This window comes from Manis pentadactyla, chromosome 8 (assembly GCF_030020395.1).
Source record: "Manis pentadactyla isolate mManPen7 chromosome 8, mManPen7.hap1, whole genome shotgun sequence".
Taxonomy (NCBI): domain Eukaryota; kingdom Metazoa; phylum Chordata; class Mammalia; order Pholidota; family Manidae; genus Manis; species Manis pentadactyla.
Genome location: NC_080026.1, coordinates 8922951 through 8950914, shown reverse-complemented (window position 1 = coordinate 8950914; position 27964 = coordinate 8922951). Strand labels below are relative to the sequence as shown.

Here is a 27964-nt window from a genome sequence, read left to right as displayed (position 1 = left end):
TCCTTATCAGATAAATCATTTATGAATATATTCTTCCATAGTGAAATGACTATCAGTGTGTCCTATAAAAGACAGCTACATGAATCCTTTATCTGCATGATGTTATGAGCATAAGCCAGTTTTACTCATGTTCTTTATGTAATTTTCCAAGACATTCCATCGCGAGTTTAGTCCTAGGAAAATCTGGGGTACTCTTAGGAACTGGTCTACTTCTTCCTCCTCGTAATAAGCTCAGGCTGTCTTCAGTGAACGACTGGAGGCTCCAGACCACGCTTTCAGTTTCACCGCTGCAGCTGTGTTGACTTTAGACTGTAATCTCGTTTCCTCCTTTGCTGTTAACTCTGTTCGCCTCCCGTCATTACTCTTTACTAGTGTCACTGTCTTGGTTTCTCCACTCCCCGCTGTAGGCGTCTCCAAATGATTTTTCGAAGAGACAAAGGATAAGTACATTTAGTGTGTGCCGGTAGCTCTCCCTCCAGCCTCTCCCCTGGGCCCCAGCGTGACATCGCTACATTTTGCCTGTATTTTGCCCAGACTGTAAACAGACGGCCCCATCTAGCATCTCTCATGTCCATCTTCCAACCTTATCCAAATGTGATCTTTGAACTAGTGGCAGCTACCTGGGAACCTTTCAGAAATGCAAATTCTTGGGCCTCACCCCAGGCTACTGAACCGGAAACTGTAAGGGTGCCCAGCAACCCGTGCTTTGGCAAGCCCTCCAGGTAATGCTGACCCACGGTGAAGTCTGAGAACCTCTGCTAGAGATTATGTGCTCTTTTCTTTCTCTCACAGACTATGTGTACTGTGGCTCATGGTGTTTTGTCCACTTGGCATGTTTGCTCTACCTGGGAGGATCCTTTAGACACTTCTTACAATAATTATAAATTCTTATAGGCACTTATCTGATTACCCTCACCACAGTCAGTAAAACATTTATAGGTACCCTACCTCATGGTCGCCGGCTGGTCCATGCTTGAGCCACTCTTGGAATACCTGACACCATCAGGTCCTGTCGGGCCAAAATCAGACCAGCACTGCTTTCCTAGAAGGTTATAGCAGATAAACCAGAAGGAGGCCTGCTCTTGCCCAATAAATTAATCTTTAAGTAGATGTGTACAGTATAACTCTAGCAGAGGAGTAGTCAGGATTTTCTTAGCTGGATAACCTGGATTTCAGAGTCCTTCTTAGAAAGACAAGATGCCACAGTTATTGCTTGACACCATTGGAAACAGTCAGAGGCAAGACATCTACTTGTTCTGGCATTTGAAGGTGGCTCAAGGTAGGATTGAGATTAAAGATCCTATTATAAGTGACCTGGACAAGGACCCAATCCATAAACTATGCGGATGCCATCCAGTCTATACCCTTACAGGAAACATATTGTTAGATGTTCGCATTAGTGTGTAAATATACTGTTCCCTCCCCTCCCCTTTTAAATGAAGAAGCACTTTATAAGTTCAAATGTACTAGTAACTTCAAAAATTAGCTTAAAATCTTCTTGCTTTGCTAGGGCCAAGAAGTAGCTGGGAGGCAGTGAATTTCAGTGGAAATCTCTTATTAAATTGAGGCAATAAATAGATGGGAGCTGCATCTAGAAGTTCTGTGTGGCGGCAAAATAAAAAGACAAGTATTCTTGCAAAACGTGAATTTCTAAGATTTATTCTATCATAATTTGAAAGATGTTGAAAATTCACGCAGCTAATTGGGTCAAAGGCAGTCTTATTCTACAGTTGATGGGGGTTGGGGGGATAACAAATATTTATTAGGCATTAATGCAAAACTCAGTTCCGACCAGAAGTTTTTTTACCTTCTTGAAAGCCAAGGTCCACCTATCTGAAGCAATACCCAAAGTACAAGATAATAGAGGGCTGCGTGCTGAATTACGTTATCCTTGACGCATTTCTCTTTGTACACTCTTGGAAACCTCATCTTTCATGACTTTATCTAATAACTATGTAGGTCAGTGTTTTTCAGTCTTGAGTAATGTAGGGATGGGCTGCTGCAAAATTTCCTTACATTCCCTCAGTACAGAATGCAAGCATTTTAATTATTATTTTATTAGAACATGCATCAGTCTAAAAACAGGCACAAACCATTTAACCTTGTGATTCTCAGTTACAGAAAACAAATCTGTAAATTAAATACTGAAAATCTATGCAGCCAGCAGAATTTAAATGAATTTAGTGGCACGATGCGGCTTTATTGAAGCAGAAATCAGCACCCGATGTCTGAGCCCGGTTCTGCCTGGTAAGGTGCAGCTTCCGACGCTTTCAATAGGCCTTTCTCACTCTGAGTCACATGATGACTCAGCTCTCACCACTTTTTCACTCCAGCTACAGTGAAACGATCCTTTATACACATTTTTGTGGGATTTCTTTTTTTCTTTTTTGGACTGGGATTTGTACAAACACATCATGTGGATATTAACTCTGCTTATGATATTTCCTATTTGGCAACAGTTAATAGAGTACTGTGGATTGTCAGCTTGACTGAAATTCAATTGAAAAGGTGAGAAATCAAATCCTGGGTGATCCTTGATATAACATAGCCACCCAGAGGGTCCCAAATTTTCTTGTTACTTTTGAAAGGTTGCCATAGATAGGAAGACATGAAATCCTCAGCAAAATATATAAAAACTCATTAAAAACCGAGGGCAGCTGTGCTGGACGCAGCTGTGCCTCCCAGACCTCCTGCAAGGAAATGCGTGATGCCGGGTACCAGCCCGCAACCGCCAACTTACAGTTCCTTTAGGGTTGGCTCAGCTGCGGAGGGCTGCTTCTCCCAGGGGCATATCCTCTACAGGTGCCCACATTCAAGAGCTGGTGGAGGCGGTGGTATCAGAACTCGGCTATCTCACCTCAGCAGGGACAGCTCACATGGACCATGTATGCTCCAGACGCCCTGTGGACCTCACGGAGGCTTCGTGGGCCTGTTCCATTTCACTCTCCCCATCTTCCTTTCCCCCTCCTCCCATTAGTTATTATCCCTAATAAATACTCTGCATACCAAACTCCACCTGAGTGTCTGCTTCTGGTTAATCCTGTCAACAGAGCTCCTAAGTGTGTATCTGTGGAGCCCCGGAAGAGTTAGAATGCCTTGTCTGTACCCCTGATTCTCTTGCAAGCTTCTAATCTGAAGGTTCAGTTTCCAGGGCATAGTCCCACCAGCAGGTTAAATTCAACAGGTCCAAAGATGATACATAACTGATATCCTGGGCTTGTGCCTCAGAACAGCTTGCGGCTTTTCCCTGCTTTATAATTCATTTAACAGCACTACCGTCGTATTCCCATAGGATCAAAACTTGAGAGGCAGTTTTGATTCCTCACCCACCTTGCTCTGTACATCCTATTATTCATCCTCTTAACATGAGAAGGATTGTACTTATTTCTCCAGGGGTTCACTACCCTCTAAACAAGGGATGTGGCTAAAATTAGAATTACATAAAACCTTCACTTTGCTCCTGGAATATGAGTTTCCTTCTCCTTCCCTTAGATGCCATAAACTTTGAGAAAAATCATTTCTTTCTCATAAAGGACACATCCACGAAATTCCAACCCACAATCACTTACTTATTTTGGAGTGCAATATGTCAGCTCACACATTAAAGAAAAGAATATTGCTTTGAGAGGATGGCAGCAAATGCTAGAGGCTTCACTTTTCCTTCTGCAAATTAAGATTAATGCAGTGCCATCATTAAAACAAAACATGTATTTTGTCCCAGTTTAAAATAAAACACATGTAATTTTTTTCCTCTTTATCTTTTATACTGGACTAAAGAATAAAGAAAACCAAGTCTAAATAAATGCCAAACTAATAATTTCATGACATGCAGACTAAAACATGTGTGAATGTCATACACTATAGAAGTCTATGAAAATATACATAGTTTTTAAAGCAGGCAACTCATTCAAAGTTACTGATGTTCAAAATTGAAAGTTGTGTTGTCAGTTGAAAATGAGAAATTGAGCTGTTAGTGACGGAGGCATTGCCAGGAAAGCAGTAGAACATTTCCTGCCCGTGGGTACAGTCTTGAGGGTTGGTGACAGCCATGACGAATCCAGCCGCCATTATGATGGCACCAATGGGAAGCATGATGCAGGACATCATCTTATCTGAGTGAGTCCTTGGTTCTTCAGACAGTTTCAGATAGCACGCTGACGGCACGATAAATATGAGGGGAGCCGCACACAGCGCGCCCTGTGTATTGAAAGAGATGAGATGAGGTTACTGAATGGACCGTTCCTTGGGCAGTTTTTAAAAAAACATTTACAAAATGTGTTTGTCACTGCCCATGTTAAAAGTATGGTCGGTTCTGTGGAACCAAAGGAAAGAAAAAACAATCCAAGAAAGACTTAGGGATAGGTTTTTCCCCTTCTGGTGGTATATATACAAATGAGAAGAGGTAAATGTATGGTGTATCAGGCTATAAATGAGTGATCAAAACATAATAGAGAAATAAAGCAAATGGTGAGACTGACTGCTGGCAAACTCTTGAAATTTCCCATATTTTCAGTGACATCATATTTCCCTCTATTCTTCATTTCAGTTATTGTATATCTACTATGCTGTTTAAATCCGAGAGGTCTATTTGTTATTTGTGTTGAGGAGGGGACTGTTGGGACGCACAGGTCATATTACCTTTCCTCATTATTGAGTTTGTAGGAAAGCAGGCACCTATCTGTATGAGAAAGGAAAATTATAACCCTATGGGCAACTCATTAAGCACATTAATCACCCCAGAAAATTGAGAGCAGAACTAAATGACTACGACTCAGTCACCCTCCCCCACATTAGCTTATGGTGGATAAGTCCAACCTGAGGGGGAACATCAGATCGAAAATTTGTCAATTATAAAAATATCGAGTTATTGATTTCAAAGGAAAGAGACTTTCCCCTTGAGGAGGCCAAATTTCACTAGAAACTTCTCAAATGAAATGTTAAAAATTGAATGCTCTTTTGGCAATATAGTTTTCTAATTATATAAAATGTTCATTATTAAACAAAATATATCAATATAATATATTAAACATAATCATGTGATAATATTCTCTTAAACCATAAAACACAAGTTCTTGAAAAATAGCCAATAGCAAATGTGACTCTGGTTTAGAATTAAAAGGAAGTTTTCCATAAAAATATATGTTTTGCTACATTTGAAAAAGTTATGAAAATCTGTAAATATACAGAAGAATAGAAAGTGTAGTATAATGAAGTCCTATACATCTGTTACTTCTGGCTTGAAAGTTTTTTGACACATTATTTTGGTAGATTTTCTCCAGGGAAAATCATAGGAAACTGATTTTAAAGCTGGATGATATAAAAGAACAAATTTTTTTAGGAAAGTTTTCAAGGAACTATTTTCTCAATATCACTATGTACTAAAATTATTTTATACTAAGTGCCATCTTCATACCAGAAATATTACAACTACAATTCCAAAAATATGTTTTTTTATTTTTTACAAGAACAGCAAAAGTCCAGAGAAATTGCAATTAACCCATGAAAGCAAGGCAGCTTCTAAGGCAAGAATAGGAGGGACCCCACTTGAGGAAAATACTTCTACGACTGGAGATACAAGAATGAGAAAAATACTAAGATGTACCAAAATGTATTCTGATTTAAAGTATATGGACAATATAATTTTGCCATTCACAGCACTGGAATACAAATGCATACCAGTAAAGATAGAGTGTATAAAGGATTCATTTTCACATGGCTAGAATGAAATGAATTAAGGGTACTTTAAGGCTCTATCATGACACTTGAAACTGACAATGTTTTTTAAGTCATAAAATATACTGTAGAACTCATACTGTGTTTATAATAATTACCCTTTGATTTCTTGGAAATAATTTTTGAAAACAATAAATTATTTAAAAAATATATATATATGTACATGTGTGAGTGTAAGAGTCTTCTCTTTATAGGAACAAACGTGAAGCTAATTCCTCTGAAACTGCTCAGTGGCAGAATGAAAACCACCACTAGCTGCTGCTAAGATGTTGTCATCAGTCAGCGTGTGGGGACTCTTCCAAGTCTAACTTTCTGGGCAGTGCAAAGCAATGGGTGTTCTGTTTGTGCTCTAATTCTTAAGAGTTGAGAAAGTAGCAATCAGTGGGAAAACTGTGTAACAAATGTTTGAAATCCAGTTGGGTATCTTGTCTGATAGCAGTTACTTTCTTAATCCTAGAAAGCGCAGTTCTTATGAGAGGGACCCAAGATCATCATTAAAATAATAGAGCAGTTCCACCTACTCTGATCCCTATGAATCAGTGCAGCTTATCTGAGCTATTTCATCTAGGCTTGCTTGAGAATACACCACTGGCATTGGAATAATTTTTGAAATTGTTTGACAGGATATAAATACTCTGTTTCTTAAACAGACAAAATATATGGCCTTACTTATAAAGACAGGATAACAGTGTCCTTTGATAGTAACACTGTTGATGTCAGTGCCTTTTGCAGTTTGCTGTAGGGAGATTACAGAAGGTGTTGAAGATTTTTACTGGCAGCATAAATTGGGTAAGTATCTGAATTCTCCCACCTGAATAGAAATCTCTCAGATGATGCAAGGCAGCTGAAAGTAAATATGATAGTACTTACACATTTAAAAGTTTTCTACTTTGTAATCAATTTGGACTCATGAAATGTATTCCTATACCTTGAAAGGAAACTCTCTCTAGCATAGGAGATGTTTGGCAGCTTGGACCAGCGCTTGCTCACCCACATGATTGTGTTCCTCTGTGTGTGGGCTCTTGCTGGCTTGCTCTCTTCCTTCCACTGTGAGCGACACACAGTGCTTGCTGGGCTGGTTACTGCAGCCACAGGCACCAGCTACTTCTTCTTTTCTCCTTGTACTACTGTGAGCAGGAACCCAGAGGGCCCCATGACTGCAGACACTCCTTCTCTAACAGCAACAGCAGGGCTGAGCAGCTGGCTCCTTATGACCCAGGAATGGGACTTACATTAATTTTGTTTGCCTCTAAAATGAATCTTTTAAAATCGAGGGTGTGTTTGCTTTGGAAAAATAAGTTACTTTTGTCTAGTGGCATCAAAACAATGAAATAAAAGGGAACCTATGTTCTTGCTTTTTATTAAATGGGGTTTTGCTTTTTATTAAATAATTAATTGTGGATAAAATGAAGGTTCCTGTGACCAGGATTCTCACCTGGCCCTTGTTGGCTAGCTCACTACACATGTGTGGGTAATGCGTCATTATTGACTCTATATGAAGAGCGCTGCCCGGTGCTCCGGGTGACAAGGTGGTATGGCTGCAAGGCTGCAGGAGAGCAGAGGCTGTAGTGGTGGCAGCGCCGAGGACAGAGGGGCCCAGAGGCAGAGACTGGCTTGCTGCATGCAGACTCGCTCCGAGTGGACAGTATTCTAGTGATTGACCTGCCACCGTGGGAATAAAGTTGGGTATAACCCTTCCACCCCAAGAACGTTCTACTGTCATTTCTTTGGTCACATTGAATCCATAGTGAACTTGCCCGGAGCCGAAACCCATTGGCAAGACAATTGGCGACAGTCAGCAGGGTTCACTGTTGACCAAGGAAAAGGCTGCCCCTATGGATGGGGAGACACTCGAGTGTCCCCCAGTGGACATGGGGTACTGGGAAGGGGTGGAGGACTGGGGTCCACCCCAAGAGAAAGAATTTGCTGCTGACTGAAGTGGCATCACCACGAAGGGCTGTGGAAATAGTAAAGGACGTCGTGGTGGCCCGAGAGGAAGCAGCCCGAGAAGCAGCAGCACACGGGCGGCCAGGGGCCGCGGGGCAGGTGGAGGGTGTAGCGCAGCCGTCAGCCCCGGGAACGGAGGGGCGGAGGCCCTGCCCGTGCCGGAGGCATCGGCCCCTCCTGGGTGGCGACCCCACCCGGCTGAGAGCTAGCGGAGAGACGGAAGGATCCCCCAGGAGAGGGGCAGCCCCCCTCGGGTGTGGCGCCCTCCAGGCCCCGCTTCTGCCCTCAGGCTCACGCACAGAAGGGACGCGGTCTGCTTCTCGAAGGGAGAATTTAAAGGGCCCCGTGCAGGTGGCGAGGACCCAGGAGTGGGTTGGCCTGAAAACGCAGGCGCAGACGGAAGGACATTGGATGGCTGGAGCTGTGGCAGCGATTGGGACCGGAGCGGCGGTTCCGGGAGCTGAGGGCTGAGCAGAGGCAGAGGTAAAGCAACAAGACCGGCCTGTGTGTCTGCACGACTGTTTGCTGGAGAGGCTGGAGAAGGTGGGTATTGCAAGGCCCACCCGTGGTCCTTCGGGCTAACTCCTTTGAGTAGAACTGGTGTGAATACAGCCAGGGTGACCACTTGATGGCAATGGACCTCCTCAGGCTTGAGGGTTATTATAATTTGTTGTAATTTTTGTTATTTGTCTATTGTCATAGATTATGGAATTTGGTTACAATGTTCCAGCTTCCTTGCACAAGGGCCACTGCAGAGGACTAAGGGCACATAGATTGAGAGGCAAGAATCCTGGAGGGGTGGAGTATGAATAAAATGAAGGTTCCTGTGGCCAGGATTCTCACCTGGCCCTGGTTGGCTAGCTTACTACACATGTGTGGGCAATATGTTACTATTGACTGTATATAAAGAGCACTGCCCAGTGCTCTGGGTGACATGGTGGCATGGCTGCAAGGCTGCAGGAAAGCGGAGAGCAGAGGCTGGGGTGGCGGCAGCGCCGAGGACAGAGACTGAGACGGCTGTGCAGGCAGAGGGGCCCAGAAGCACAGAGCAGCTTGCTCGGTGCAGACTCGCTCTGACTGGACAGGATTCTAGTGATGGACCTGCCACCGTGGAAAGAAAGTTGGATATAAATGCTTTCAACCCAAGAACATTCCACTGTCATTTCTTTGGTCTCATTGGATCCATAGTGAACTTGTCCAGGGCTGAAACCCATTGGCAAGACAGTAACTTCATATAATTTATCCTATATTATTTTAGTTGTACCAAGTAAAAACATTTCCCTAACTTTGCAAATGGACGGTCTAATTCTCTCATTACACATCTCATCTGTGATAATCATTATTTTACTTAGTGATGATTCAGAAGCTACATAGAAAAGAACTCCTAAAGTACTACAATTATTAACTAAGATAAAAGCTATTAGCTAAAGATTATTAATCTAGGTGAAAAACTTCTCATGTCATCTTAATTTGCTGGTATTTATCTTAACCCATTATTAAAGTCTATCCATATATATATTACAGATTACTCTCAACCTCACAGGTAAACTCCATGCATAGATTTTTAACTTAAAAAATGGTGGAGAAATGAACTTGCTTACTTTACTCATCTCCTTTGGCTCACTCACTACACATGTGTGGGCAATGCGTCGTTATTGACTCTATATAATGAGCACTGCCCAGTGCTCTGGTGACACGGTGGCAGGGCTGCAAGGCTGCAGGAGAGCAGAGAGCAGAGGCTGTAGTGGTGGCAGTGCTGAGAACAGACTGAGACGGCTGTGGGGGTAGAGAGGTCCAGAGGCAGAGAGCAGCTTGCCTCTCTTATACTTAGGGAACCTCAGACTAGCACAATGATTAACAATGGGGGCTATAGGATCCAAACGCCTGCATTCAAATCTTGATTCTGCCACTTAACAGCTAGTGTGACCTATTGAATCACTCTGTACCTCAGTTTCTTCATCTGTAAAATTAATGCTGGTTAAGGAGATAATGCATGCAAATACCTGGCACAGAGTACACATTACATGTTAGCTCACATTGTCATTCTGAAGTGGAACCTAGCATGCTTTAGTTACATGATCCAGCCTGCATTAATTGCTGTCACAAATGACACTCAGTCTAGCTCTACTAAACATGACAAATGCCCACACAAAAAGGAGTTGAGTAAAGACCTGAATACGTTGCTGTGAATATCAAAAAGGACTTTTGTCGATTGGAAAAACATAGGCTCAGGTGGTCTGAAAAAGAAGGGCTATCCTAGACCTCATTAATTCCACAAAATGCTTTCAAACTAGTGTAATTGTCTTGGGCTATTTGATCATAACAGACAATTTAGCACACTCCTTTGCTGTTTCTTTTTTTAAATGAATGTCTATACAACCAGGTTTTTAAAAATCTAAGGATCTAGAATCATGTTTTAATTTAAAAAATAATCCTCTACAGCCAGCTCACATCTTGACTCTATAACAGGTATTATTCACCAAATATCCTTCTCTGATTACATTACCAGAATTCTGTCTGAACCCCAGACAAATTTCACCAGAAGTGCAATAGGGAATGTTTAATGTGATAATGTGCTGAGAATATTGTTGTGAAAGTGTGAGGGAGGTTAGCAATTAACAAAAAGTCATGGCCAAATTTACAAAAGTACATCATTCCTGAAAACTAAGCAATATGTGTATGCTTGGTTAACTTAAAGGAATCAAAAAAAATTGTTAGGCTATCAAGATATGGTGAGTGGTCAGGGATCTGATAAACATATTTTCTCTCATATCATCATCCTACAATATTAAACAACAAACAAACAACAGGTGAAGTCAAATGAGACAATTCACAAAATGAGAAACAACAGAGGCTGGGAATCACTATGGTGGTAATTTTCTCAGCATAGTTGGGGTTTACTATGACTGTTAACATCAACTTAGTTTCCTGTTGCTACACTAAAGAATCTCTTACGTCCAGGATCATTTGTAGAAATAGTTCCTGAACTTGTGCTCCCACGGGGTAATTTCCCATGCAGTAATTCGACCCTTATGTTCTTAAAACTGTGCCCTAAACTGGGGGCAATGAAGGCAGCTAGATGTCACTTGTCTTCAGAGAACTTATACTTTGGTAGGGAAGGGAAGGTTATGGACAGTCTGAACAGTAGATGATACAAGGTAATACATCATCAGCTTAGTGCATTTAAGGAACAGTCACCATTTGCATAAATCAGGTTTGGAATGTGAAAGTATTTTGAGTGAACCTACTGGTTTTTGTTTTTTTTTTTGCCTATGCAAAATTGGGGAGTAGGCAAAAATTACCTTTGGTGTCTGTCCACCTTTCTGTTTCTGGTGGGGGAGATGATTCCCCAGTCCCCTGTGGTTTTGAGAAGCTGCCTACTCCCAGCTTTTCACATAAACCTGCTACATGAAAATCCCCAATAGTGTGTTCCTGCCTGAATGTTTTACTGCCTCTGTCTGGAGAGAACAGTGCCTTGGGCACTGACAGTAATACCTTCATGTATCCCTCCACCCTCAGTGGAGTGAGTAACGATGATGTGGCATCCCACCTGTAAGTCTCGTTCATGTCTCTCCAAGTGCCATCACTATCCTAGCTCCACAAAGTAGAACCAAGAAGTCGCTCTGGATGTGTTCTACTATCTCTGATCCTCGAATTGAATCTGTCACCAAATCCCATCAATCTTTTCTCAAAAATGTCTTCTGGTTGTCCATCTACTCCCCTTTCTCTTCTTCATCACCTATGTAACAGCTGAACTTTTATATTTGTGAGAACAGCTCCAAGAAAGTATGGATCCTTTCTGATTTCCTCCCATCACTGTATCTCTGTTGTGAGGTACTAGCGATTACTCAGTATATATTTGATCAAATAAATGAAGAAGTGGCACTAAACCTCAAATCTTTGTAAGATTTGGACAGAAATGAAAGGAAAATAATAATTACAGAAAAGAAGAAACATAAAAGAAATATTATAGCTTGCTGATAGGCCCAAAGTAAGATTGACTAGAGCTGAGAGTAGATTTGATATAGTAAGTGGTAAATAACTTTCCAAAAAAGGCATGGGGTCCTATTTTAGAGGCACCAAAGTTTATGCTTACTCTGGTTGGGAAGCTGAGATTTTTAAGCGGGATGATGATAAATTAGAAACAGAACTTAAACTATGTGCTAGTTGAAACAAAAAGCCAGTATTAATTCAGATGTGATATGATGAAGTGTGAGATTTGGGAGGGTTAGAAATCACAAGGGAAAGGTCTAAGGAGAAAAAAAAAAATATTTTAAGGAAAAAAGACTTGGGCCATGGTAAGTGAATTTGGTGTATGGCTACAGCTCTCTTCATTCACATGTTCTTAATGCATCTCTCCAAACTTACTTTTGTTTGACAAAGGAAATTTCAGATCCATTTAATTTGTAGTTATTTTTAGGGATATGTAGGTATTATAGAAAATAAAATATGATAAAGTGCTCTAAACCAGGGTGTTCCAACCTCAGCGCGACTGACTTTTTGGGTTGGATAATTTCTTGTGGTGCAGGCTGTCCTGTTCACTGTGGCAGCTTAGTAGCACCCCCCGCCTCCACCCACCAGTCGCCAGGAGCACTCACTTACCAGCTGTGACAAGGAAAAATGTCTCCAGATATTGCTAAATGTCCCTTGGGGCAAAATTCCCCATTGGAGAACCACTGCTCTACAAGTATATAGTGCTATAAAGTACACGGTATCATCATTATAAATATTTACTGTAATACACAAAACGTATTTTCATTCTACTTCAGAAGTGATACCTTGTTAAGGGAAATACATCTTAATGTAACAGTAATTATAAATGAATGTAAACATTAATTTTAAAGGGGTTTTTAGAACGGAAGGAATAAATCTTTTTACTCACATTGAGTTCTAAAACGATTCCAAGGCAGTCAATCAGCAGCGACACAAACGTGGCTGCAGTGATGATGACCACTGTCATGATAATGTGAAAGACTGAGGAAAGTGTCCCACCAAAAAAGACACTGGCGATTACCTACCCAACAAACAGATGGCTTAGAGAGGGATTCTCAGAGGCATGTAGCATGAAGAGAATATATCATATAATAGCACTTAAGACAGTATAAAATAGTACTGATTAACCAATCAATCAAATCATTAGCCATATGAATGTTCTATCTTTTTCAAAGTACTTAAACATAGACACTCACACACATATCAATAGCACGTGTTCTTGGTTGACTTATTAGGCAGTGGATTATATTGCTGGCCCAGAACATGGCATACTACTGTGTGAATAAATAGATATCTCAAGTGCAAAAGAGACCTTGGGAAGTCACCTGATCCTTCTTCCTTCAGGCCAACAGGCTATCACCAACACAAACTATGATACTATTTAGATTGTTTGAATGACCTTGAAGGAAGGAGTTCCCCCAATTTCCTTTAATAATTATGAAGGTGTAGTATCCCTTATTGATAGGAAACTAAATTTATATAATCAAAAACCCTATTTGATACTGTATTTTATCTTGCCTGTCCTCAACAAAAATGGAGAAGAGTTGATCACCATTTTCCACTGATACTTAGGTTAAGAAATCAATCACTAGTTACCTATTTAATGTGTCCCACACTGTGATATAATTGGCAAAGAGAAAATGTTTTTTCTCTTTGCTGAGATGATTCGTATTCTCAGGAATTAACATTTTATTTGGAGAGATCCAACCAATTTAAAGAAACAGTGTTGAATTTATAATCGGATAAAAAAAGTAGCAAGTAGAATTTAGAACTGGAAGGAGCTTTAGCTCTCTAGATCTGTCTCCCTAGAGTGATCATCTTGCCAGCGTTCCTGAAACATGCTTGTTCAGCCTTGGCTTGAGGTGGGGCTTGAAACAGGGAAAGGGTTTACAGCAGATGGAGGTAACAGTATGAAAAGAACAAAGGGGTAAGAACAGGAGAGAGATCCACGGAGGACAAGAAGGAGACAGTCCCGACGGCGTGTGACTCTGTGCAAAGGAACCATGAAGCAAAAGCTGGACATGGTAGGAGAGGTCAGACGCCAGGGTATCTTATGAACCAACTCTCCAAACCGTGATGAGTAACATTCCTAGACAAGGGACATTCTCTATGGACTGGATACAGCCACAACTTCACTAATAGTTTGATGTGGATACTAATAACTTTTATGCATTTATAATTTTACAGTTGGCAATGTTTTTCCAAATATTATATATTAAAATTCACTCTTATAGATGCTGCTAAGATGACTGTAATTGTGGACAATCGGGGAGGTAAGGTAGGGAGAGATATTTTTTAGGGGTATAAATAGGCTTTGTGGAACCCTTGTATGTACTTGGCTACTTTTACCTATGAATAGAAATGGCTTTGATTATATTTATGCTAACAATGTGCGTGCATAGAATGAGGGAAGGAGAAAGGAAGTGAATGGATGAGGGATATACAGGGTTTCTCTGCCCAGTATTTGCTGCCATGGCAGAGATCTTGCTTTAGTTCTGTCTTCCTGTCAGGGCAGCTAGAAAGGAAACTCAAGTTCCAAGTACTGAACACATAAGCTCTGCAGCTGAGTGACTCAGATCATCCACAAGCCATGCACCAGAAACCACATGCGAACGTACCATCTGTTATTGCTGATCTAGAAATCAGATTTGAACCTAAAGTCCTGGGCTGAAGCAAAAAGAAACCCATTTCCTGCATCTAGCAATAGTTAGCAAAATATTTAAAGGTTTTATATTTTAAAAATCTCATACAATGAAGTTCAATTTCTTTCTGCCTTGTGTTCAGGGTGGAGACCTGGCCTGTGAGTTATACATTTGTAAGGGAGAATAAGTGCTAATTGTAAAGGATACACACAGTGCTGAGCATTTCCTTCTTCCATTTCCCTGCAGCTCCTGATCCCCAGAACTGGCATAAGGTAAGCCCTGGTCTGCCCCTAGAAGCCTGCCTGTAAGGTGGTGTATTTCAAGCCCTGCAGAAGTTTCACTTCACACTTTAGACCCATTCACATGTGCACTGGGTAAACAGCCTCTAGGAATAGATCCTGAGACTAAGCCCTTCTCAGTGTGATTCTTGAAAGAACCACTGTGAAGGAGGATCATGTTTTTCTGCCAAATGGTACAGTACATACAGGATTTCTAACAAACCATATTATCCAATTTTACCCAAGAATTAGTTATCTTTCACTTAATCTTCCTCCACAAATCCAGATGCTCTATATAAAATAACTTGGAGCTGACTTTATAAGGAAAAAAAAAAAAAAAATATATATATATATATATATATAAAATATATAAATAAATGCACAAATTATATAGTATCTATGTTATATGGTATATAAATATAAATAAATATATTTATATAAATATATAAATGAAATATATCTGTAAAACATTGTTAAAGTTGAATTTTGGCTTTCTATAGAAAATAAGATATTTTAGTTTTCTACAAAGAACAACTGATCAGAATCTGTTTTCCAGTGCCTTTAATACATGTTGATTTATAAAATATCTTAGCAAAAAGATAATTTTGTAAAACATATTTTAAGAAGTATTTAATTTCTTGGTAAGAATACTTGTTAAAAACTTAGTTTGGCTCTATTAAAGGCTGGCTTTCATTGTGGAATGCAGTTGTGTAAATATTTATACTTCTAATATAAACTAGGCCACCAAATATGATTTCAAATCCAACTTTTGAAAATATCTTATAAGCATTTGAATATAAATTTATCTTTAAACTGGTGGAAAAAGAAAATTTTGTAATTTATATTGTCATGCACTTCGGAATTTGCAGAATTGAATGATTTACATATCTTCCTAAATTAAATGTAGTAGAGAGATCACCTATGTAAAGTGTCAGAAAGGAATTGTACTTACGTCTCTTGTTACAAAACATTCAATTGGATATGTCAAAATGACAGTGACTCCATAACAAAATCTTCCAAATGTTACCAGGTCATCATTTCTGCAATAATTTTCAAATAAGTCTCCTAGACAATAATATAAAATAGATATATTTAATAGATTCTGGATATTTGAGATAAATGTCTAATAAATGAGATGTTGGATGCTTATATAAGTGAAGCTACATAAACTTTGCTTAATTTAATTAGTAGAACAGATTGCTGAGTCTAAATTTAAGTTTTTTGCATTCAGTAACCATGTAATTGTCGACTGATAATAAAACTAGCACATGTTCCATCTGAAGATGAATTCACCGCTAATAATTTTTCTCATATTTTCATTGTTTGTTTTCAGTAGATTTGCCTTAAATTTGTATCAACTCCTGAAAAATACTTTTATCCATTGTCTTATTCACACTAAATCAGCTCCCTAAATTCTTATGCATTGGTATTATGAGCTTGCTTCTGGTCTTTGTTTCTGGTGAGTAAGTGACTTCATTATTAAAAAAAAAAAGGCTGTTAAAATAAACAAATCTCCTTTGAAATGTTATTCTTAGAACAAGGAAAATCCCACAAGGAAGAGCAGACCAGTACATCTGGGGAGCTGAATTTCCTGTATATCACGCTATAGGGTTTAATCACAACAGGACCATGGTGAGGAATTCCAAACACACATTATATTTCATGGTGTCTGATGAACCCAAGTGTAAATTCACTGATTCAAAACTGAAAACATGGTTATTTCCAAGATAGACCTTTATATTTAATAAATTCCAAACTAAATGAAGGACCATATAGACTTTGAATCAATTCTTATTTAAAGACTGTGTTTTCCCAGACACTTAGGAAGAAATACAGGGATCTAATGAGGGCACATAAGTCAGGTCAGTTAAAAAGTTCCTCAGTATTAAAACAAAGAACATTTGGGCCTGTTTATTTCCTAAATATACCATGCTTGCATTTTAAAATTTTGGTTACATTTTTTTATTTAGACAAAATAGAAATTAGATCAAAGTCATAGACTACTATGCTGTTTAATCGAAATGAAATGATACTTTTGTATTTTTTTTTCTAATTAAAAAGCTAAAGGTCCTGTCTCTTCCCAAGACATACTTTAGGTGACTCTTCCTCCCTCCCCCTCTCAATCAGAACAAATGTACATTACTGTCTCTTTAAGGCACAAGGGGGTTACATCACAAGGCAGTAGTGGTAGGAATCTGCTTCGAGGTTGATTAAAAAGGTCCCAGCACTCTGAGAAAGAGGACTGACGCTTCCTGTTAACCTCCACTAAAAAATGGGCCCCACACCTATTCTTGACTGAATGTCAAGAATAATCTAGAGTTCTTACTGCTTCGCAAGCTGGGTTTTATCTTCTAAAAGGGAAAAGAAAAGCAGTAAGTGGTTGGCACAAAAGACCAGATATGCCTAAAGTGGAATGGCTTGAGGAAACAATGTCAACTTCTTCCAGCTTGAGTCTAAGTACATTTTAGGCTATTATAGCTAGGAAAAAAAAAAAAAACAACAACCCAAGAAACCAAAACCAACCTGTCAGCTTCGGAATATGAAGATTTAATTATATCTGAGCAATTACCACTGATTAAAACACCAGGAAGTTGTGCCTAAGAAAGGAGATTTATGTCTTCCTGAGAAGGCATTTAAGACCATGGTTTTGTACAGACTGGAGCCTGTAGGCCATTCATCTTGGCAAACTGTGTAGCAATAATGATACATGGCTGTGTTTTGAAACACAATTTTTATCAAGACTTTCAATGTCATTTCATTGCTGCACTCTAATGGCACACCCAGGTTATACTTTTGATCACCTTGGGATTATGTGAATCACTTCTTTGAAGACGTCTTTATTTCTTGAGAAATCTCTGCCTATAATCATAGTGAGCTGGAACCTTTTTTGGAAACAATGCATTATTCACCTGAGTACCTCAGTGTCATTTGAAAACCAAGCTTAGAGGAGCTGGAGGCTGAGAGACAGCTCTTAATGTGTCATACTTGACCAAAAAGGGATAGGCAACAAGACAGAATGGAGAGAAAATTGGACTGAAAGTCAGGAGACTTGTTTTCTACTTTGTCCCCAGCCAGCTTGGGCAAGTTACCTTGCCTCTTTGTGTTTTAAGCAGGGGGTAAAACTAGTTATTCCACTTACCTTCACAGGGTTGTTTAAAGGTCAAATGAGATAATAGACCTGTGAAAGCCATGAAATATATGAGCCACGGCACTCAGCAGGCTGTCAGAATACCCCGAGGAGCACAGGATGCGACCAGCACAGGATGCGACGAGGGACGCAAGGGTTGAAGAAAGCAGGCCAGATGGGCACTCAGCTGGGCCCGAGTGAACAGGCAAAGAGAAAGTGTGCGGGGGTTGTGGGGTGAGGGAGAAGGGAAGGAGGCGAGGGAGGAAGAAAGGAAAGGGCTAGTTTTGTGGGGAAGATGATGTTTTACATTTAAGGACAGAATGGGACAACTAAACAGGAATATCCTTCAGGCAAGAGGCTGAAGACAACTTAAAGATCTTGACTAGAGTTAAAATAATGACATGTTCAGAGAATTTGTTGCAAAAAAGATGGTCTCTTGCCTGTGCCCACGAATAGGAGATGCTGGGGCAAAGGGGAGAGAGGTGGGGAGAACAAGGATGAATCCCTCCGAGAAGAAAAACATATTAGCAGAGTGACCGAGGGAATGGTAGCGCTCTTTCTTCCGTGGGAGTAAAGAAAGAATGGTCAGACTGGCGAGTGACTCAGAGGCGTTCATGAGGCTCACAGCCCAAAAGATTGTTAGCTTTGAAGAGTGGTGAAATATTGGTGTTTTTGAAAGTGAACTTGCAGTGGAGTACTAGACAGGAAAGCCAGAGATCATGTGCCTTGAAGTGAGAGCATAGAAGGAGAGAGAATGGACTATAGAAATAAATTTAGCAGTTTAAAAAGGAGAAAATTAGGAAACGAACACTGCAGAAAGACAGGAAGGTAGAGGAAAGAATGGGTAAGATCAGACAGTGACACCATGCAGTGGAAATTGGGTATAATCTAACCCAAAATTAGAAGCGATAGCACCACTCCAAGTGAACACCAAAACACAGTAAGCCTGAATCTCTCATTTTACCTTGGGTGAAGCCAGTAAATGTCAAGTAGCCACATGCAGCAAAGAGAAGACTGACGAACATAGAAGCCAGCGTGGACACGTGGATGACCCGGGACCACTCAGCTACTGTGGGGTCCTCCAAAGAACCATAAACTAAGAAGGAGTTATGGTGGCAAATAAAGGCTGTGATTAAAAAGAAAAAATAAAGGTATTATTAAAGTAAGCACTGGGATCTTCTTTTTACTTCCAAAATTCAGAGATGTATGCTGCTTTGGAATGCTAATGAGCTGAAGTTCAAATTTACTCATTTACTAGATAGGTCAGAAAATAATCTTTCTAACAGCTTTAGTAATGAGAAATTTCATTCACATTCGGCTTACGTGTTCTTTTTATGTCACTCTGGATATAAACCAGGCCTATCCAACTTTCTCATTTTCCATTTCCTAGTGGCCTTTCCATTCCTAAGGGAAATCTAAACACCATATTTTAAGTCCATGGCCTCCTTTCTAGTCTGGGATATAACAGTCGCTTTAGACCCCCAGCCAGCTTGTAATACTTTGTGTGCGAGGTTTTGAAGAGGCGCGTAACACTTGCTAGATTTTCAAGTTAAGAAACAAGATGACTTTAATGAGTTTTCTGCATGAGAAAGAGACTTGTCCAAACTGAAGCAAATTTTAGTGATGAGTGTGAAAAGTTTGGGCCTAATTTTATGTTGGCATAAACCAGATCACATGCTGTGAATAGGAAGTCTAAAACTTAGGACATCTGCTCTCCAGACACAAATATGAAACATAGCACTTTCTCATTATACAGAAGACTCCCTAGTGAGAAAGGACCTTTGGGACCATACATACACTCACCAAACGACATCACACCGACAGCCTGAACGGCGTTGGGCTTTGCAAATACCCAGGCATCATCTGTTTTCGGTCTAGAAGAGAAATCAGTTAATTTGATGAATGGTTAAACAAATGCAAGCCTAAGCAAATCATAGTGCAAGTAATGGTGCCACAGTACAGTCTGAGTATCTTTACATGAGAAATGAAGAAGAGGTCCCATTAACCTTATTTGACTGTAAATAATTTCCCAGGAAGATCAATGTTTTATTAACCTCAGCCCTCTAAAATGCATGTCAAATCCTTGCAAAGACGACCTTTTCACATATTGAAAATATTCACTGACCCCTCAATTTTGTGACTTTATTTTAGTCATCAATTTAACAACAAACATTTGTCAGGCCCTTATCATTTGAGATACTCATTGAGGGAGATACCAAAATTAATAATGCAATGCTCTTCCTCAGTTAATCAGTACTGCCCTTTATTCCCCTCTGACTCATTCTTCTGGGCTCCTCCTGCCCCAGGGAATCCATAGTTGGCACTGCCATTATTTATTGAGGAAGGTGGACATGAACTACTATTAATTGAGGATGTACTTTGCTATGTTCTGGGGACTATCCTATGTTACTTCAATCTTCCCAATGACATTTAAGTATTATCATCATCATTTAACATGTTAGGAAAGTTAGGCACTGGGTGGTGACATCACTTGTCAAGCTCCCACAAACTATAAGTTGAGATTTGTCCCCTTGGTCTTTACATTCCCAAACCTCTCCCATACTGAACTGCCCATGGTCTCAGATCCCCGCCTGTGGATACACTTCTCAAAGACATTTGGGGAGCATATGAACTTTAAACTTACCTGAAGAAACATTTCTTAGTGGAATTAAAATATTTCACTGTCTGTCTATTGACAGGGATTAGGATCCCTGATTAACGCCTCCCTGAGTAATGATGAAGAGCAGAGGCTCCACTGTCAGACAGCCTGTATTAGTCTTTGGCCCCTTCCACTTATTAGCTGTGTGATCTTAGGCAAGTTATTAACCATTCTGTGCTTTAGTTTTGATATCTGTAAAATGGGGATAATAATAGTAGTACCGACTTCACTGCGATATTGTGTGATTTAAATGAGATAAAATATGCAAAACTTTTGGAAGAGAACCTTGCATGTAGTCAGTGCTCAATAAACAGTCACTAGTATTATCAGCTTATGTATTAATATTATTATTATCCACTGTCATTTAATAAAAGATAACAAAACATCGAAAAGATGGCCAGCTTCCCAAAGGCTCGAGTAAGACCCAAAGGAATGCATAAAGAGAGAAGGGGGGACAGGGAAGAAGGGTCCTAGAAAGCATAAAGGCACTAGGTGAGGCGTAAGCCCACCTACTTCCTGAGTTTGTTATTCATTCTCTACATAAAACAGATACAAAAACGTCCCCTTTGTTTGGTCAAAGTTAGTGGGATTTATGTAATATATCATTTCTTTCCATATTTGAAAATAGCAGTTACAGACCTAATAGGACTCGGCAGGAGCCTCCGGCTGTTCAAGGCCTGGGCTGATGCCCATCGTTGTTTGAGTGGAAACTGCTGCCACCTGCTGCCCTCGCACCCTCCCTGCGGTGTAACATTAACCGACGCCCGCTGACCCGTCAAATTCCAACGCTAGTGTGGAAAAATACCTGTATTGTCGCTGGTCCTTAAAAAAATTGACTTAGAAAAGGCAGCACTAACAATAATAGGAGCTTGGAGACTGTCAACTTTCTAATATGCTTTAATTTACCTGCTGTCTGTTAGGGTGTTTGCACAGAAATAACACTCATCTTTCCCCTTCAGTACAGCTTGGGATGGTGTCCTACTTTTTAACTCTTACATGAGTAATGAAAAGGTAGGAGTTTGATTTTCATTTCTCTTCTTTCTTTTAAGTTCTTAAAATTTTTCCTGATCCCTATGATTCCTTGAGTATATTTCTAGATGGAAACTACCAAAGAAGATGTTACAGATAGGGAAATGTGTGTTCATCTAGATAAAGAGAAGGAAAGAGATATTGAATATGGCTTTCCAATCTTTTATAAAATAGCCTGGGATTGAGTTCCAGAAACAATCAGTACCTTAGAAAAAAAGAAAGTTCCTTGGCATATTTTATGAGGTTGCTGAAATCATGACACCCAATATAGTTGAGAAAATGAAGTTATAGACTATTCTGCCTTTATATTTCCTTAATCTGCTAGGAATATCTACTAAAAACTCATAGGAAATGGCATATTTAAAAGTGAAAACTTAGCAATATTACAATTAAAGGCAGAAACCAGACAAGGATGTTCACTATCATTGCTTCTAGGATATATTACTGGGATTCTTAGCTAATGTAATAAAATAATCATTGGAAAGGGATAAATTATTTGTACACTATAGAACTGTGCACACAGAATATTCAGGAGAATTAACTGAACAGCTAGTGGAATTAATAAGAGTAGCCAGCAAGATTACTGGACATAAGCTCAATACACAAAAATCAATAGGGTTGACAAACATAAATAACAACCAGTTAAAATGTTTTTAAAATAGCAGTAGCAGAAAAAAATCCAAAATAGTTTAAAAGATATGCAAAATCTTAAAGGAATGATATAATTTTATTGAAAGACAAATAAATGGAGAGAGATACCATATCTACCTATATGTGAATAAGAAGACTCTATCATGCCAATTCTTCCCAAATTAATATTTAAATTCAAAGAATAAAACATGATATTCAGGGAGAAAATAATTGTTTTTTAAATGCGTAAAAGAAAAACCATAGAGGTAAAGATTGATAAACCTGATAACATTATTGGAAGGAAAATATAAAATAAATCTGCATACAAAATTAAAAATATAAAAATAAGCTAAAAGCTGGGAGATGAGATTTGTCATGCACGTAATCAAGAAGGGGTTATTATCAAGTGTATATTAAACACTCCTGCAAATCAATAAAAAAAATTACCCAATGAGCAATCAACAATAATCAACTGATAGAGGAGAAAGAGAATGGCCGATAAATAAGCTACAAGTTGCTCACCCTCCTAGATAGAGAAATCAAATTAAATCCACAAAAAGAACATTTTACATCTAATTCAACAATAGCAATGTTGATAAATTACTGGGAAAGGACAACATGCAATTATTATGGAGGGAACTGTAAATTGTAAAATACTTGGGAAAGAATTTGGCAACCTCTAGTAAAGCTGAAGGTACTGAAAGCTTCTAAGCAAATGATTACATTTATAGGTTTATACCCTAGGCTGGAGAGGTGCACATGTGCCCATGGACATATGGGCAAGGATGTTCACTGCTGCATTGTTTATATTAGCTAAACTTTGGAAATGATCTCAATGTCCAGCAATAGAATTGATAAACAAATCCATTAGTAAAATATGACATCAACATAAAATTGTGTGCTATAAAGCAATTAGAAAATTACTCAGTGTTAACTATTAAAATGGAAATATATGGAATACAGTATTGATGGAAAAATAGTGAATTATAGAAGGGAATGTGCATTTTTTTTTTTACCATAGTGGTTATTTATCTATATTTTACAAGCATACTAATCTATACTGTAATTGTTGTCAATACATAAATGCATAATGTAAGTATAAAAGTATGAACAGGAATGATTTAAACCAACTTTATAATAATTAACCTCTGGGAAAAAGAAATGAATTGGTTTTTCAATATGACTGTCTATTGCTGATAAAGTTTGGGAGCAAATATTGAAAATTATTTCAAAAGTATCTTGCTTAATCTCCTGCTTCCTCAACTTTATATAGTTATACAATATTTTTTACATAAAACCTCTCTGAATCTGAACCTAATTTTTAACCTTAAATTTCCATAAATATTCTATAACTAAAACTACATTCTTGCTGCTTTCCAGTTACTTACTCAGTTTATTCAATTTTCAACAAATACTTGTGAGTACTACCACAGTTATAATCACTGGGCATACTGCAGAAATAAAAAGAAAATAAAGAGGTCAACTATTTTGGTGTATATTCTATATCATCATCTGTATTCTATATCATACTCTAGCACAGCACTATGTAATGCTGAAAATGTTCTATATCTGTGCTGTCCATATGGTTAGTCCTAGCCACATGTGGCTATTGAGCATTTGAAATTATGGCTAGTGAAACCAAGGAATTAATTATTTTTATTTAATTTTATCTAACTTAAATTTAAATAGCCATAGGAGGCTATTTGCTATTTATTGGACAACTCAGGTCTAGAAGATATCATGCAGGTAATCTTTGTTTCAAAAAACCAAATGGTTTATTTATTTAATGGTAATTATCTTCTAATAGTCTAAGAGTTAAAGAAATTGTCTTAAGAGGTTTAGTTTTTTTTCTATAATGTAGCTTCTGCTATAAATATCAACTACTATTTCCATTTGTATTTTCTGAGAGGCAAGTGGAATGGAGGAATTGAGTATAACAATGAACAACATACCTTGTTAACTTACAAAGAATCACAGATAACAGAGGATTTTCAAAACAAATTTAAAAAGCCTAAAATAACAAATTGGGAGAAATGAACTGAAATTGTCCTTATTAATAGAGACATGGGGAAAAAGAGATATTACATAATCGTCATATTGAAATACTATAAAATGTAAATCAACCAAATTTAATTTGTTATACAAAGTGATTGAATTATGGGATGAGTGCTTTTTTTCCCCCCCAACTTTAGAGAATAATTCACAATACATTACCTGTAAATGGAATAGCTTTCACGTGATTATTCAAATTGAAACATTAATTAACATAAAACTCTTCAGGAGTATTGCTTTTGTACAAAGCAAGGCACGTTTTCTTCTAAAGAAACCCCAGTGTAAGAACTACTCTCCAATTTCTCCTTGTTTTAAACTTTCTGTTGCTACTCTTGAAGTTCTTTCCCCAAGGAACCAAAATCTGTATGTTTGTGTGTAGTTTGCCCTGGAAGCCAGTAGTTCTGTAATTAGCCCACTGCAGTCAACAGTGTCTCTTCAGTTGGTGTTAATGTTACCTGCTGATGAATGGACCAGCTCTTTATCCCCACTTGGCTCCTACCTTTCATTTAATATGATTATTTGCTGGCTATCAGCCTACTGTGGTTAGTATAAATAAAACACAACTAAAGCAATAATGAACTTAATTTCCATTGTGATGGACAGACTTTCTCAAGACTATGAAAACCCATATGGAATACAGCAAGCTGTAATGGGAAAAAATATGGGCTTTGAGGTCAGACTTGGATTTAAATGTTTACATTATGATGTACTAGTAGGGTGATGTTGGACAGATTACTTAATGACACTGGTCTCAAGTTTTCTCTGTTGTAGAACAGAGACAATAATAATTACTCTATTTTCAATACCTGACATAAGGGTGAAATGAGAAAATGAATGAAAGAGCATGGTAAATAGTGGGCATTCTATGTTAGAAGAGACCTCTATCTACTCCTTCTCCCTTTCTTTGTGTTATTATTAAAGTATCAATATATGTCTCAGTCTGGGTGTCAGGACCTGCAAGAACATGAAACACAATTTTCATAGCATTCTTATTCCAGATAATGAAGGGACCACAGGGAAGGCCAATCATCTTATTTAAAATCAATGAGTGACTAATCTTGATAAAGCATACATGCAACCAAATGGGCACATGAAATGGTTCATTTACACTTTGGATTCTAAGGACAGTAAATATTCAGTATTCTATATTATACACCAATTTTCTACACCACTGGGTCTGCCAAATTGGTGCAACTTCCAGCTGCATAAAATGGTTTTAGACAATCTCAGGTTATTTGGAGCTGCTCACCTCACCCCCTGGTGTCTATCTTGGTCCAGGGTCAGTCTCCCCAGCCAAGCTGTCACTCTGTGGCAATATGATCAGTTTTTCTATGCGGTGTGGAGACTATCATCAGGGGAAGATAATTAAACATTTGAATAAGAGAGGCACTTATTAAACCTTAAGATATTTGACATCTAAAATGAATAGAAAGGCAAATTGCCTGATTATTTAATCACTGGCTAACATCCATCTTAAACTAATCACTTGAAAGAAAAAGTGTAAAATTATCCTTTTATATCTGTAAGTTTCTACACCCCTACACATACACACACGCACAAATTAAGTTTTTTTGTTGTATTTATATACATTTTCAATTATAGAAAAGGTTTTATTTTGTCAGTATTGCAGTGACAAAATCTCTTTTGTATTTTTCTATAGGGAAAGCTTATGAAATTAAAATTTCATTATTGACATTGATAAAATATACATACAGTGACATTTAAGTTAACTTCTTGAACACAGCACTACCTTTTTATAGAGAGACATAGAGTACTTACTTGAGCAGGAAACTTAGTTTTACTTCCAGGAATTACTTAGAGTTCCTGAATTTTATTTTAATAAGGTCAGATTGCCTTGCATGTATGAATTCTTGATGGGTGTGTGTGTGTGTGTGTGTGTGTGTGTTTAATGGTCTTTGCAAGCAATGAAAAATATACCTCTCATGATTTTTACCAAATTGAAGACACAGTGACTTTTACTGAAGTCACAAATAAAGGCAGGAGTAATCAATTCTCAATTTGGCATGCTAAAGAAATATTCAGAGTAAGGAGATAAAATCTTCATTGAATTATTGTTTTTCACATATATCTCTTCCCAAAGCTTTCAACTAAGTGCTGATACAGATGGTACTTGTTCCTTTTCTTTCCTAATTTCTCTGCCAAATAATAGCACAAGAGTACTGTAAACTAAGAGGTAGAGAAAGGATTAGCTAATCCCGTAATTGGATAAATTTTGAGACAGAATTTTTGAACTATCCTATAAATCCCTATATATAAAATACATAGGAAAATATACTTTAAAGAAGACATTTGATTTTGTACTTAAATCTTCAGACAAATTAATAATCAAAAGTTAAATTTGAATAGCTAATTAAACGTGATGGATGGAGCCACATAAATGTATCTTATTTCCCTCCTTAGGTCTCACTAAAATGCTACTAAAGGAATTGAAAAGGGGGTAAACCCATGGGAGAGTGGATCATGGAAAAGAGGCATCAGTGGAGAAGACATTTTGGGAAAAGGAAAGCAGGTGCTTACATGGTAAGTGCTGAGAATGCAAGAAGCTAACAAGCAGGTAGGAGCCAATGATGAGAAAGAGCTGATTCACTCTGTAAAACCCCTGTGTGTGCAGTTCTCGGGGACAGCAGAGAGGCATGTGGGATGTTCCAGAAAAAGTAGAAAATAAAGAAAAAGGAAAGATCTGAGATGTTGGATATAGGGTAAGTAACACAAAAAAGGTAAAAGTAAGTCCTAGAATGACAGTGCGGTTGCAAACAAAAATCAATCTATCGAGAAAAGAGCAAGAAGACAGAAGGCTCTGGGAGGGAGGTTTCCCAGAAAAATGATACGATTGGTAGGTTATCTTATATGTTTGAGCATTTGGAGAGGAGTAACAAAACATTATCAAAATCAAAGGCTAAACTAGGAGAAAATATTTGCAAAAGATACATCTCATGAAGGACTGTTATCCCAAATATATAAAGAATACTCAGAATTCAACCGTAAGTATACAAACAACCCAATTAAAAATGGGCCAAAGGCTTTAACAGACACCTCACCAAAGAATAAAGAGAGATGGCAAATAAGTCTATAAAAAGATGTTCCATGAAATGGAAGCCCTCCTACACTGTTGGTGGGAATGTAAATTGGTGCAAGTGCTGTGGAAAGCAGTATGGAGATTCCTCAAAATGTTAAAAATAGAAACACTGTTCCACCCAGTAATTCCCCTTCTAGGAATTTACCCAAAGAAAACAAAATCCCTGATTCAAAAAGATAAATGCACCCTTATGTTTATCATTGCATTATTTACAATAGCCAAGATATGGAAACAACTTAAGTGTCCATCGATAGATGAATGGATAATGAAAAGGTGGTACGTATACACAATGGAATATTATACAACCATGAAAAGAGAAGAAATCCTGCCATTTGCAACAACATGGATGGATCTAGAGGGTATTATACTCACTGAAATAAACCAGGTGGAGAAAGACAAATACTGTATGATTTCACTTATTTGTGGAATATAAGAACAAAGCAAAACAGAATGAACAAAACAGCAGTAGACTCACACACACTAAGAAGTAGGGGAGGGGGAGGGGTGGGTCAGTAGGGAGAGTGAGGGGGAGAAAGGGGCACAAAGCTTCTCAGGCATAATAGAAGTTGGTCATGGAGTTAGTAGTACACCATGGAGAGTACAGTCAGTAGTTCTGTAGTATCTTCCTGTGTTGACAGAGAGTAACTGCATTAGAGGGCCTCAGGATCTAATAATATGGGTAACTGCTGAACCATTGTTCAACAACCATTCAGAATATACAATTCCTCAGAATGTACAATGCCAAAAGTGACCTCTAATGTCAACTGTGGACCTTGG

The 27964-nt window shown here is 38.4% G+C and overlaps 1 protein-coding gene across 1 annotated transcript in view; it reads right to left on the bottom strand.

Moving 5' to 3' along the window:
* Positions 1–2746: 2746 nt before the first annotated feature.
* Positions 2747–27964, bottom strand: part of SLC38A11 (solute carrier family 38 member 11) — a 53739-nt gene continuing 28521 nt past the window's right edge. Inside the window, exons 8-12 of the mRNA XM_036884340.2 lie at positions 19524–19594; positions 18685–18846; positions 15546–15658; positions 12563–12694; positions 2747–4197 (exon numbers count right to left, since the gene is read on the bottom strand). Of these exons, the coding sequence (XP_036740235.1) occupies positions 3904–4197; positions 12563–12694; positions 15546–15658; positions 18685–18846; positions 19524–19594 (772 nt within the window). The 3' untranslated portion in view covers positions 2747–3903. The remainder of the gene's footprint in view (positions 4198–12562; positions 12695–15545; positions 15659–18684; positions 18847–19523; positions 19595–27964) is intronic.